Source organism: Corticium candelabrum, chromosome 16 (assembly GCF_963422355.1).
Source record: "Corticium candelabrum chromosome 16, ooCorCand1.1, whole genome shotgun sequence".
NCBI lineage: Eukaryota > Metazoa > Porifera > Homoscleromorpha > Homosclerophorida > Plakinidae > Corticium > Corticium candelabrum.
The window spans coordinates 1,052,200-1,065,143 of record NC_085100.1 but is presented as its reverse complement, the minus strand read 5'-3'; the positions used below and the strand labels follow the sequence as shown (position 1 = coordinate 1,065,143).

At 41.5% G+C, this 12,944-nt stretch overlaps 2 protein-coding genes across 2 annotated transcripts; one reads left to right on the top strand and one right to left on the bottom strand.

The window, feature by feature from the left end:
• Window positions 1–1,165: 1,165 nt before the first annotated feature.
• Window positions 1,166–7,185, bottom strand: LOC134192015 (calpain-5-like). The gene is made up of 13 exons (XM_062660682.1): window positions 6,957–7,185; window positions 6,736–6,891; window positions 3,989–4,173; window positions 3,791–3,932; window positions 3,604–3,735; window positions 3,439–3,539; window positions 3,297–3,374; window positions 2,771–2,948; window positions 2,515–2,646; window positions 2,203–2,399; window positions 2,005–2,135; window positions 1,807–1,946; window positions 1,166–1,533 (listed from the first exon to the last, which is right to left on the bottom strand). Exons 1-13 carry the CDS (start codon window positions 7,110–7,112, stop codon window positions 1,351–1,353), a joined length of 1,911 nt encoding a protein of 636 aa, XP_062516666.1. The 5' UTR covers window positions 7,113–7,185; the 3' UTR covers window positions 1,166–1,350.
• A 1,282-nt stretch (window positions 7,186–8,467) lies between these two features.
• LOC134192423 (beta-galactoside alpha-2,6-sialyltransferase 2-like) lies at window positions 8,468–8,944 on the top strand. The gene has a single exon (XM_062661163.1). The coding sequence runs from the start codon at window positions 8,468–8,470 to the stop codon at window positions 8,942–8,944; it is 477 nt and encodes a 158-aa protein (XP_062517147.1).
• The last annotated feature ends 4,000 nt before the right edge of the window (window positions 8,945–12,944 follow it).

Below are 12,944 nucleotides of genomic sequence, written 5' to 3'. Positions count from 1 at the left end.
GTTTCACTTACAACAACTTCAGTTAACACTAAACCAATGGCTTGAAACCTGGCTTTTGCATTGTCAGTCTGAATAGCCAGTGCTACAGCAGTTGCAGGCAAGATGGATCCACCACTGGGACTGACAACATAGAATGTGACTACAACATCAGATCCAGATTGACTAGTTGATATGATAATGACAAGTCAAAGCTGGCACGCCTGCAAGATATTTATCAACCATTTGTTAACTTATCCTAATAGCCTTTAGGAAACAAAATACCTTCTTCTTGTTGATTGTTGACAATTTTCATTTCCAATGCAATGATTAGGGTGCGTTCGAATACTAGTTCTAGAACTGGAATTGTAGGGGGGAGTAAAGTTCTATAGCGTTCGATTGGTAGTTCTGACAGTTCTAGAACTGTCAGAACAGTTCTAGCAGTTCTGCCTAGCGAGCTGGAATTGTTGGAACTGTCACGCCCTAAATGCAAAATTCCCGGAGGTTGACGAAGTGAAATGACGGGTACAGATGCTGAGGCCGTTGTGGACCTTCTTCTTTGTTATAATGAACACTTGTGGCGACCATTGGCTTGCAGAACACCAGAAGAACGACATTTGGGACTGATTACAGTGACCTTCTTGGCGCGAGCAGCTCCAAAAAACCGAAAGCGAAAGCACTGCTGATGTTCGAACAGACTACAACAAATGGAGTCGAAACGTCATGCTACTTCGAATTGACGCTAACCGGAAGTATGAGCCTTTGCGCATGCTCAACTTGCTGACAGTTCTAAGCGTTCGATTGCTAGCAAGAGTTCCAACAGTTCTGGCAGTTCCAGTTCTAGAACTGGAACTAGTATTCGAACGCACCCTTAGACACACTTTCAGCTACTGCTTGCCTAAAGCTGGAAATGTTTGACTGGAACTGGAAACACCCCAACATAATAGTGAAAACCAAGAATCACAGTTTGTGCTGCTTCAGACAACTGACCTGTGCAACTGTAATGTTGGAAAATGTTGTTCGGACTTGTCCAGCAGTTGTGTCAAGCATTGTAGTTGATATTGTGGAAGTGGATGTTGGTGTGATTGTAGTTGGTCTGTTTGTCGTTGGAGATAGTGTCTTACCACCTTAACTGAGAGCACATTACCCCATAAACTAAAGCAGCTGTGAAATGAATCTGGAAATGACATCAAGAGTGCCACTGCATGGTATATTTGTAAGAAATTCATTAAATCAGATGTCGGCATCATAACATCTACCCTACATAATTGTGCAAATTCAAAGTGTCAATGGAAGAGATAATAATCACAATAATTATTAGAGATCACCAAATCACAAAGAGCAACAGTGTGCATTAAAGAAATGTCACCGGTTCTAGACACTTCTTAAATCTGTGGTCGTTTTCACAGTAAACAAAATAGAGCCTTTGGTTGCTTCATCTTTCTTACTTCTTCTGCCCATCAAGTTTTTTGTGTATTGTTTGGTTCCTGCATCAACTTCCAATCTAACAGTCGCCTGACCCAAGAAAGAATCAAGTGTAACGTTTTTGTTCCACACCTACACCATACAACTATATTCAGAACATTCATTTCAGATTACAATAGATACTACAAATAAAAAAACAGCCAGTGACAACCATGCATACGAGTCATACATATTTTGTGTGTGTTCTTATAATAATTGTCAGTAAGTCAGTATGTCAGTATGTGTACAAAATTTAGCTAATTTATACTTCCACCATGCTAAATTTAAATGTGGTTTTAGAATGCTGCCTTTGCATGCATGTGCATGAATGACAATACATTGATTGTTACAACAATGTATCAATACCTGCAAAACCAACTCAGCTCTGTCTGGACGTTTCACATAGAACATCATTTGTGCATTAAACACAGGATCCAGAGTGTCTTTCTGCACAGATGTTTCGACCTCTTTTCCTTCACATTGAGCAATCACATAAGAATCAGATCCTACAAATACACAACACTACACTTTTACACTACTGGTCAACAACAATCACAAACTTACCACTGCCAAATGTGTTAGCTTTCTCAATTCCATCACAGCCCTTTATATCAACCACCACAACCACACGAGGATAACGAGAACAACATGCCCGATAGCAAGGAACTGGAGATGGAGCATGTTTAACAAGAGGCCTACACAGCAATGTCAATACAGTATGTGAAAGAAGTGGCCCTAACATGTCAATACAATAATCAGTACCTAGATCGTGAGTCGCTCTCTGTAAAAATCCTCATCATAAAGTCAGCCTCTTGTCCAGCATCAAAGGTAGATGGCAACACCACATATCGTCCTTTACGCAGTGAAAACCGTCCAAACACTGACCGTGCATTGGTGTATGTCACAGTAGCTGCCGTTTCATGAATGGAATGCATTCGGTAACGCCTATTTTCTTCAGCCTAAAATAATTAAAAAAGAGATGAAACAAAACAGACATACTAAGTCAAGGTGCACTGCACTTTATACAAATTGATTATCTTTAAGAAAATTTCATTTTGAATATACAAAGTGTACCTTCATGACATGGAAACCAATAGAAAGGTTATCTCCACTGTGACCTCCTTGGCTCTTTAATGCACGTCTGTCTTTTTGTTGCACAGTCAGCATGGCCATGCCTTCATCTTCTTCTCTTACGTCAAAGGAATACTACAAACACGAGGTAAGAACTAATAAAATCAGTCACAAGAAGCAAGTTGGTCTATCTCTACAGTAACAACAGCACTCTAATCTCCTGCACTCTACTAAACAGAGACTGAGTACTATCATTTACCTGTGGATTTCTCAAAAATGTGTCTTTGTTGTTAATACAGCCACCAGCAGACGAACGTCCCCACTGACCATAGAACTTCATTTCATGCCATGTCTTCTGAAAGCTGAAAATTGATGTGTTGATCAAACGACACACAGCCATGTGGGTATACACTTGAACAAAGTCTGTGAAGTTCATCCTACAAGTAATACAACAATATCACTGAACTCCTCAAACCACTTTCCAAACTGATTCATAACACTATGACTAGTTTCTCAAATTGCACAAAATTTATGGGTAATACATAAAGGCTGTCACAACACCAAGTAAACTCGACAACACTAGGCTATCTAAAATTTTACTAAGCTATTACTACGAAAACCTTAATCAAACCTGCCTTAGCAACAACCTCTCCATTGCCTTAAAAATCTAAACAAATTCTCGACTGCAATTACGGTACCCTAGTCTCGTGTGTAATGTGAAGTCCATGTTAGACCAAAAGAAAAAACAAGAAACAAAAAGTACAAAAGCTGTGAACATGCTATACCAGAATTCTCCATCATCCTCAAAATCTAAGCCAATTTTCTTTTTCTCAGACTCAGGAACACTCTTCCATTCATTTGACCTAACAGTTCAACATCAATGTATACATTATGTATCACCTAAATTCAGCAGCTAAAAATCCAAACCCATCACTCCAAGGTCCATTCCACTCCTTGCCACCCCATGGATTTCTAATTCGAATCATCTTCAGCTTCTTGTCTTTGAAAAATCCATGTTCTATTACAACCTAACAAAAAGCAGTCTTCTCAAACAGAAACTATTTGAATCTATTAATATAAATGCTAGCACACCTTCCTCACAGCTGTGATTCCATACGCATGACCTCTTATAAGACCACACTCCATTTGTGCTTCTCGTTTTCCTTCCTCAGCTCGAATTGAGCAGCTGACCATTGCTTGATGACTCATGGCTTTCTCTACATTCTATACATTTCAATAATTACATCATATACAAAACCATCGTCATATAGCCATTTACAGTAAAGAGAAGATTTCGCTGCTCCTCATCATCTGCATAGCCACCTGTTTCTAAATTGATGAATTCACTTACTCCACCACTAAAATCAACAAAAGCATCTGCCGTATTCCCTGCATCAAGTGCTTCATAGGAACCTGCCAATCTGACACAAAAGATACACAGCAAAACTCATACACAACAAACTGACATAAAAAATACTTTGCATAAGCCTTCTCCAGTAGAGGACTCCAGAATTCATTTTTCTGCTTTGAATGCACATAAATAAGTTGTCCATTAACAGTAGGAAGTCGATCATCAATTACAACTTCTGTTTCCTCTCCAAACCTCCAAAATCGAAATCGAAATATGCCAGCATACTTCTCTGGATGATCAGCATCCCATTCCTAGAATAACACAAATAAGCTACATCACAACACAGACAGCTACACAAACACATGCCCTCTAGTCCACCGAATAAACTATACGTTCTCTTAAAGGGTAATTGCAAACACAAAAATCAAAAATTCTTTTATGTTGGAAATCGATAGTTCTACTGTAGTTGCATACATGACAGGAAAATAGTTCTAGATTTTTAAGTTAAGTCTTCGCTGAAAAATAGCAAGTCAAAGTTGCTCCTGGTTCTTCAAGTTCCGGTAATGGGCGTGGTGTAATGTAACGTCACAGAGGGGAAATGCATATGCATATGTCTAGTTAGCGACCTGTAAAAATGACTACGTCTTCATATCCAAGGCAATGCTGCTAGGGTAGAGGTGACGGTAGCAACAGGTATTCTTCTGAAGAGTCCTCTGGAGGTTTTTACATGATGATAACGTTCCGTCATCGCATCAATCGCAAGATGAAGAAGATCAGCTGGGAGCCATTATAGTGACTAGACCACACAGGTTCAAGCCCAGTGACAGTGTCTCTGAAGATTTGAGATCACCTACTGCCTTGGAAGCGGACGAGGAAGAGAACAGGCTACCCAATAGCCTGTCACCATCGCAAGTAGAAGTAGGAGTAGCAAACGTAATCGATGCACATCTGGGTAAGTAAACAACCATCACAGGTTCAGCTGCGGGTCATTGTGAGATGATGGATACGTACTTGTGTGGAGTCCGTGTGCTGTCAAAACGTACTTGCTTGTCTCAAATAATGACGCAATAATAATGTCAAATACTAGCAACAATACTGTCAATAGTGGCACAGTGTACTGGTGAGTTCGAGCAAAACTCTGGCTAGTGTTGTTTGTGAACAAAATGAGTTAAAGTTCGCACGTTGAATTCACGTTGACACAAGGTTTAACGTCACTGTACAGTATACTGTAATGCATACGACTGCATTCACTATACACAAGACGATCAAGCACACATACCTACTTTTAGTAGACACAAGTCTCTAGATAGTCATCAAGAGCCTGACTTCTCCTAGCCATTTGCAGTACTTTTAGTCCTGCACTAGAGTCTTCATTTCCTTCCTCTTCTTTTACGAAGGTTCCAGAGTGCTACCATCTTGAAGTGTGGAAGCAGGTAGATCAAAAATGGTGGCCTCAATTTCGCTCTTCTACAGCTCAGACCAAGCTCTTGAATAGACCTGGCTGTACGTATCTCAAAGCAATCAGGCTAAAAGTGGCTACTACAGACTCCTGTCCATGCGTCGTACTCAGTAGTAGTTGCCAGGACAACACAAACGTCTCTGCAATTGTCCTTCCTATTTGCAATTCTCACTCTCTTCTTAGCTTGGGATCTTCGGAAATCGAAACATGCTTGCATATGACTTGAGCGAACAGAACTGAGTGCATACTTAGACTCTTAGACTGCACATTTCAATTGTCTTGATCACGACTACCTACCAGGGTTAGATACTTATCTAAATTACTAGAAAGTTTGCATGTTTACTTCCATGACAAGGTTTCAACAAATACGTATTGTCTACCCAAAACTTGGCGTTTCAGTACAAGGTCAGAAAACTCCATTGGACATGTTAATTAAGCCTGGTGCACAATACGAGGCTGACACCGATGTTGACGCTGAAGCTGGAAATTATAAAAATGAATCCTATTCCAGCTTCAGAGTCAGCATCAATACTGTGAATGAGGCTTAACTAACCAAACGAGGCACCTACTGACACAGTAAAACTAGTTATCGCTCCACAAGTCCATTCGCCCATATCCAAATAATGCCCATGCCTTGCCCATGTGCGACAGGTCAGAACTTTCAGCCCAAAAACGCCCATGTCCAACTATACGCCCATAAGCCCAGGATACGCATGCGCAGACAAAACAAAATGGGGTTTGCAGAACATTCATCTCAACTGTGTGCGTTTGATGAGCTAGTGTCAGTGTTGAGTGAAAGTGCTTACTGCTAGACTCATGTCTTCGTTGCAATTAAAGACTTTGATGCTCTTGACGGGCATGTATGTTGATGCTGCATGGATACCAGTACCTTTGATCTTGCAAATGGATAATTGCAAGCATTTGTGGTATTTCTGTCTTCAAGTATTTAGATGCATTTTGTGACCATGTATACCACTAGGACCAAAATAATGCCCATGCCCTAGCAAATGCCCATGCCCTAGTATACACCCAGAAAAAAGTTTCTTTTCTATATGTCCAGGGCGTTATTACGGGCGAATATGGTACTACATACCTAGGAAAATGTTAGGTGCACCCTACCCTGTGCTTTGCAAGTCTTTAAATAAAGCTGTTCTTCAATTACCATCTAGAAAATGTTACAGAATACATCAGTGAGGCGTCATTTAGGCATCAATCAAAACCCATTGTTTACTTGTTTGCCATGATTCTAATTAGTTAAGCGCCTCTAAAAAATAATTTTGCTTCCAAAAGGAGCTCTAATTAGAGCCTACTAAATAATTGCAACTCCAAATGGCGCTTCAGTAAGAGAGGTGTTTCAATTAGAATAATTACGGACGTCACACCATATCAACGCAAACTGTCACTAACAACTAACCTGATCGCTTACGTTCGGAACAACGTGGTTCCACAATTTCTTGTGCAGCGCAAGACAGGCACACGCAGCGACAAACCAGCAATTACCAACTTCACCTTGATTCAAATCGTTACCTTCCACTCCCTCAACTACAATGGCTGGCTCACTGCAAATTTCCTACAACCAAATGAACATTCGTGCGGTAATCCCGGTATTGCAGTCATCAGTCTGTTTGTACGTACGCCTGGTCGTTTCCACTCAATACGGGAGTTCTCGTGGCCATCTAGATACAGTGAAGAGGACGTGGCTGGAAATTCGGGATCTTCGAACAGACGACCGCCCGCACGAGCCGCCTTCCGAAGTTTTTCGTAGTTTTGGTTAAGATAACGCTTCACCATTGTCAAGTCGCTCGTCGCTGGTCGAAGTGCAACGCAAGTATGCAAGCGCGTGACTCTAAATCCTCATTCCATTGGTCACGTGCAGCTACTTTGAAGCTGAGCATGCGCAGCAAATACTGCTACAATAAATCATTAATTAAATGAACACATCGATTAACCAAACGGCCTTTTGCATATTAAAAATTAATTAACCTTGCCATAACTTGGTTAATCTCTGTATCAAGTTTGCATACTGTATTACGTTATTCTCATAAAATTTGATAGACAGTGCCATTCGTGAATTTCATAGCTTGTTTTCTATTACATAGATAACAAGTAAAAAGCAAAAATCTACATTACAAAACTAACTCAGATACAAATAGTAATACCCTTCTTAGATTAATTAAAACCTATACCAAAATGCATACTTAATTAATTGGATCTAGAGGTGAAACAATTGCATAGAGTTTTTCCATATCAGCAAACCTAAGAAAACTAGAAGTCTCGAGCACAAGAACTATTTCAATTGTGTCTTCAAGAAACACAGGCCCTCCCCTAGTACAGTATGTAGCTATAGCGAGATGTGTATGAAGAAGTCTACCATGATCTGTTCCATCACCTAAAATCATTTGTATGGTTGATCTTAGCAATGAACTTGACCATGGATTAAGCATCTCCAAAGATCTGAGCACAACCATACCCTAGAGCAGCTGTGGTGAATGAGTTTGCAAAGAATTAGGGCCTCTATAGTAACCACAGGTGTACTCATACACATTCCTCTATTACAACTCACTGTCACACTACCGCCCTCACCTGACTACTACGGCCGCAAAAATAACATTTAGTGCACTTTAGCAGGCTCTGCTCCTGCATCTCATGGACCATAAACGGGAAAACTGGACATGTGAAGTACGAAACAGGAATACAAAGGAGAAACTACTGAAGCACAATTAACTTAAAATGAGAAGTTAACTTCACTAACAAGGAAACCAGAATGAACCACAGTATTGAATGGGCTTTAGTAAATGAAAAAAGTGAATGGGACAATCTAGATCCTCTCCAGTAACGATTTTGTCTTACACGGGAACTTGGCAGAACAGCACAAGCGTGTGGTATGAAGTCACAGTCGTGTCGAATGTCTATTGTTTTGGCTCTTGGTTTTTCAGCACTGGTTATCAGCACAGTTTCGACTTACTATGGCAATCTATGTGTGGTCAAGTGGAAACATTTGAAGAAATCACGATGTGAAGCTGCATCACAATCGTAAAAGTGAGGACAGGTCAACTCCATGCAATTACTCTCTATGGCAACAGCAGGTGGGATGTCATGGCAATAAACCGCTTCTAACATGTAAGCGTCATAAAACATGTGATGACATGTTTGTTGCACCGGCTGATGGCACTTTCCTTGAAATCAGCAAATATTTGTACAACAAATCATGCGCTCTTGTTGGTTCATCAGCTCAACTGCTAAATCATTCATATGGAAGTGACATAGACAGTCATGATGTCGTTGTGCGAGTCAATGATGCTCCAATAAGAGGTTATGAGAAATATGTAGGAAGACGTACAGCTGATGTGATATTTACCAGTGCAGGTCAAGCAATGAACAGATGTCCAAATACAGTACACAATCGAACAATAATCGTTAAAGGCTGGTATCTTGCTCCATTAGCAGGAGTGGAGGATTGCAAGGAGAGATTTTCACTCCCCGTTTATTCAATCTCACCATACCTCACTGCATTCACTATAGACATGTTAACAGAGTACGAATTGAAGTGTTTCAATGACAACAGCATTTCAAAACCTACTTCAGGACTGTACGCTATCGTGTTTTGTCTCAACTTTTGTTGAGAACTTCATATGTACGGATTTGGCTGGACGAAAGGTCAACAATACTCATACTACAATAATTCGACGACTCCTTGGAAAACAACAAAGCACGATTTTACCGCAGAACGTTTCTTGATTCATAATATATCAGATGGTGATGCAATCCAAAGATTACAGGAAATTCCGGGGTTTAACTGCAGAAGAACATACCTACACGCATAGCTAGATTGGTGCAGATTGGATTGTCTAATCAAATGTTCAACGCTTAAATGTACTGGCACATTAGCTGATCTGGGCTGAAAAAGTTTCTTGTTTTACTAATTGACAAACTATTCTATAAAGTCATTTCAACAGTGCCATTGTATGTTTGTTCTGTCTTGTCTAGAATTTTATAACTTATTATGGATCCTGGGTCTGGATATTTAACTAATATTTTGAAACCTACAACTTGCTCCTCGTATAAGAACACGCTGTCAATCAAATATCTTGTTCCAAGTCTGTCTAAAGCTATGTCCACACTAGTCCAGAAACGGATCACGATCCAATCGGAATATCGAGTGTCCACACCACTTTGAAAATGATACATCTGCCGCTTTTTCAGTATCACGTGACTGATGACCAATGTGTATGTGTGGGTTCTTTGCTTGTGGAAAGCATCGATACAGTGACGTAAAGCAATTGAAACTGAGCAAGAACAAACAAGACTGTGGAGGACTAGATGTTCCAACTACACTTGTAGCGTAAGCTAAGGTAACGGCCGCTATTTCCTAATTGAATTCAACCAGTCTCGTGATCTGCGATCCAGTTCGATCCAGTTTCCAGTGTGGGCAGGCCTTAACTAACTTAATTAATTAATTAAAATTAAGTACACGCCTCTGTCAGCTAGTGCGCATTCAAAGACTAGTTCTGAAACTAGAATTGATGGGGGGGAGGGGAAGTTCGTAGTTCGTGTTCAAGTGATAGTTCTGAGAGTTCAACCATCTGAGCTAAAATTGTTGGGACTGTGGGCGTGGCAGTTCCACAATTCAAACTGGAATTAGTATTCGAATGCCACCTTAGTCCCTTGCAGGCGGCCAGCCCCTCCCTCTTTTGACTTCCCTTGGAATTCCATGGAAGTCACTAAGGGGAGGGGCTGGCTACACGAGATTACTACATAGTAAGTACTACTATACATAGCTCTCTGCACTGTCTACAAGTCCAAAAACATTTTGAGAAAATGATGGGTATGTAGGGATGGGTATGTACTTATGTCATTTATGCCCATCTCCTACATCACATTCACAAGTGCTGCAAGCGATATAGGTAAAAAGAGTGTGATGTAGGAGATGGGCATAAATGACATAAGTACATACCCATCCCTACATACCCATCATTTTCTCAAAATGTTTTTGGACTTGTTTTATACATTTGTAGATGGAAATGACAGTTTTAGTAAACGGAGTGCTTAGCATTTTGAACATGTGAGAATACTTTCATGTTCAAAACCCCAGGACAGACTAGCCTCGTCCCCAGACTCTCTCGTGCTAGTCTTGTCCGGTGCCCGTATAACAATTCCAGGCGCGAGAGAGTCTGGGATCATCCCGCCTACTTCCTGCCATATCCCATATCTCCTTACTAAATGCTCACTAAGTGTCACCCCCAACGTCATCAACTGTTACCCCGAACGTCATCAAGTGTCCCGTAACTTCAAAATCAAATTAGCGTTAGTCTAATCCAATAAACGTATCACACGGGATGCTATAACCATTGTTTGGTGTTTGTGGCATATCCAGCACTTGCAGACAACTGAAGCATGTTGAAAAGGTAAGACTATGGAGTGTTGGTGACGGGTGTCGTGTAGGCTTGTAGTCTGAGATCTACAATTGGCGGAGTGATGACCTTCTACGTAGTTCACACGCGGCCAGTACCGTTTGCGCGCAGACTAGACTGTAGCAAAAAGCGCGCAATGGCAAGGGAAGGGGTTGATCTTGACATGAAACTACCGTCTACCCTTCGAGAAGTCTTCAAGTATGAAAACAAATACATCTTTTCGCGAAAGAATAGCCCTGGAAGCTTCAAGTTGACCCTCCAGACCGCAGTTTCATGTCAAGATCAACCCCTTCCCTTGCCATTGCGTGCTTTTTGCTACAGAGTCTAGTCTGTGCGCAAACGCTAATGGCCGCGTGTGAACTACGTAGAAGGTCATCACTCCGCCAACTGTAGATCTCAGACTACAAGCCTACACGAAACCCGTAACCAACACTCCATAGACTTACCTTTTCCACATGCTTCAGTTGTCTGCAAGTGCTGGATATGCCACAAACACCAAACAATGGTCATAGCATCCACCGTGGTACGTTTATTGGATTAGACTAACGCTAATCTGATTTTGAAGTTACGGGACACTTGATGACGTTTGGGGTGACAGTTGGTGACGTTGGGAGTGACAGCTGTCAACTTTGCAGGAGTGACTATGCAAACGCTGGCAACAGATAGACACCTTCAGATCACAAGCTTCATGAAAAAGACCATGCTCACATAAAGCATCAATTTGACGTTTGGCAATGCCAAAGCTGTCACAAAGTGGTTGTCAGCAAAAGACAAACCATACATGGTGGTCTGCACAATCCTGTGATGGAAATTCAGAACTCCCCAAACAAAAACGGCTGTCTATACTCCATCACATTACAGATGTACATTCATGGACTACTGCAAACCTCTTTTTGGAGTGTGATCACCCTCATCGCTCTTCAGATGATAGAGCATCTAAACTATGGCTAACTTCTGGTTCTCCAGCCTATGCTGCTCTGCAATCAGTCATCTTGGACACCGGGCTCCTGAAGGATATTGCTAAACTCAGTGATTTTTGCCATACTGGTGTCGTAGAGGTGTACCATTCAGTGCTTACAAAGTACTGTCCCAAACGACAGCACTTTGGCTACAGAGGAATGGTAGCTCGAACTCAGTTAGCTGCTTTAGACCACAACCATAACACTGGAAGAAATCAAGCAACAACAGCAACTGGGGAGGAGAAAAGGCACAAACTGGTTTTTCCGAAAGCCAAGAAACAATGGATTGCATAACCAATTCATGAGTCAGAGTCTTACAGCTATCTTGATGAAATGATGACCAAGGTCATTGAAGCTATAGAGAGAAAAAGCCAAGTATCCAAAGTAAACATAACGCACAAACTACATCATGTTCCATTGCAGGCAATATAGCCCGTTGTGAGAGACCAGCTAAGACAGAAGTTGTAGAAAACTATAAACGAAGCTTTTAATTATACGCAGAATATTAAATTTTATCCCGGCCAGTGAGGACCATCCTCACGCTCTTTGAAGCCTGTATAAAGCCCAGTTTCTTCTGGAAATCCTTGGCGAATGAGTCCTACAACGCATGCTGGAATGACACGTCTGATACCCTTGCCCAGCCTCTTGTGCACCCAGCAAGTAAACTGCCTGTACGCAGTTGTTAGTCGCCGCAGTCTGCGTGAAAATTTTAAAGGATTAATTATTTCCTAGGCAAGCAAGTCCAAGTTCGTCTAGGTGCTATACTCGCCTGGAAGTTAGTGGCTCTCTGATGGGATCCCGTCGCCAATCGGTCAATAGGACTACAGCTGTTCGAAGACCGTCTTCATTGGGACACGCAGCAAGGAAGTGCTCATGCTGCGTAATAATTACAGATCAGATCCTGAAGCTTCCACCCTATACCCTAGTTCGTCCACTTCCTGACAGCACAAGCACTCAGCTACGCTAGGCATTACAGAACACCTGTTGCACCTGCACCAAGCAGTGTTCCCAACTCGATTTTTGTTCTCATCAGACAGATCTTCACCGGTGATCTGTAGAAACGGTCTGGCTACGCGAGACTGGTTGACGTCACGGTCCGTAGGTCCGTACTCTGGCTTGAAACTGTAAGGTCGAACACCAGACATAAAAGAACAACGCGTATGCCTTCGAATCCGTCTGCAACTGTATCCTATTCCAATGACTTGCGCATGCGCCTTTGCGCCAAGACGTCATCTACCTCGCTTACCTGACAC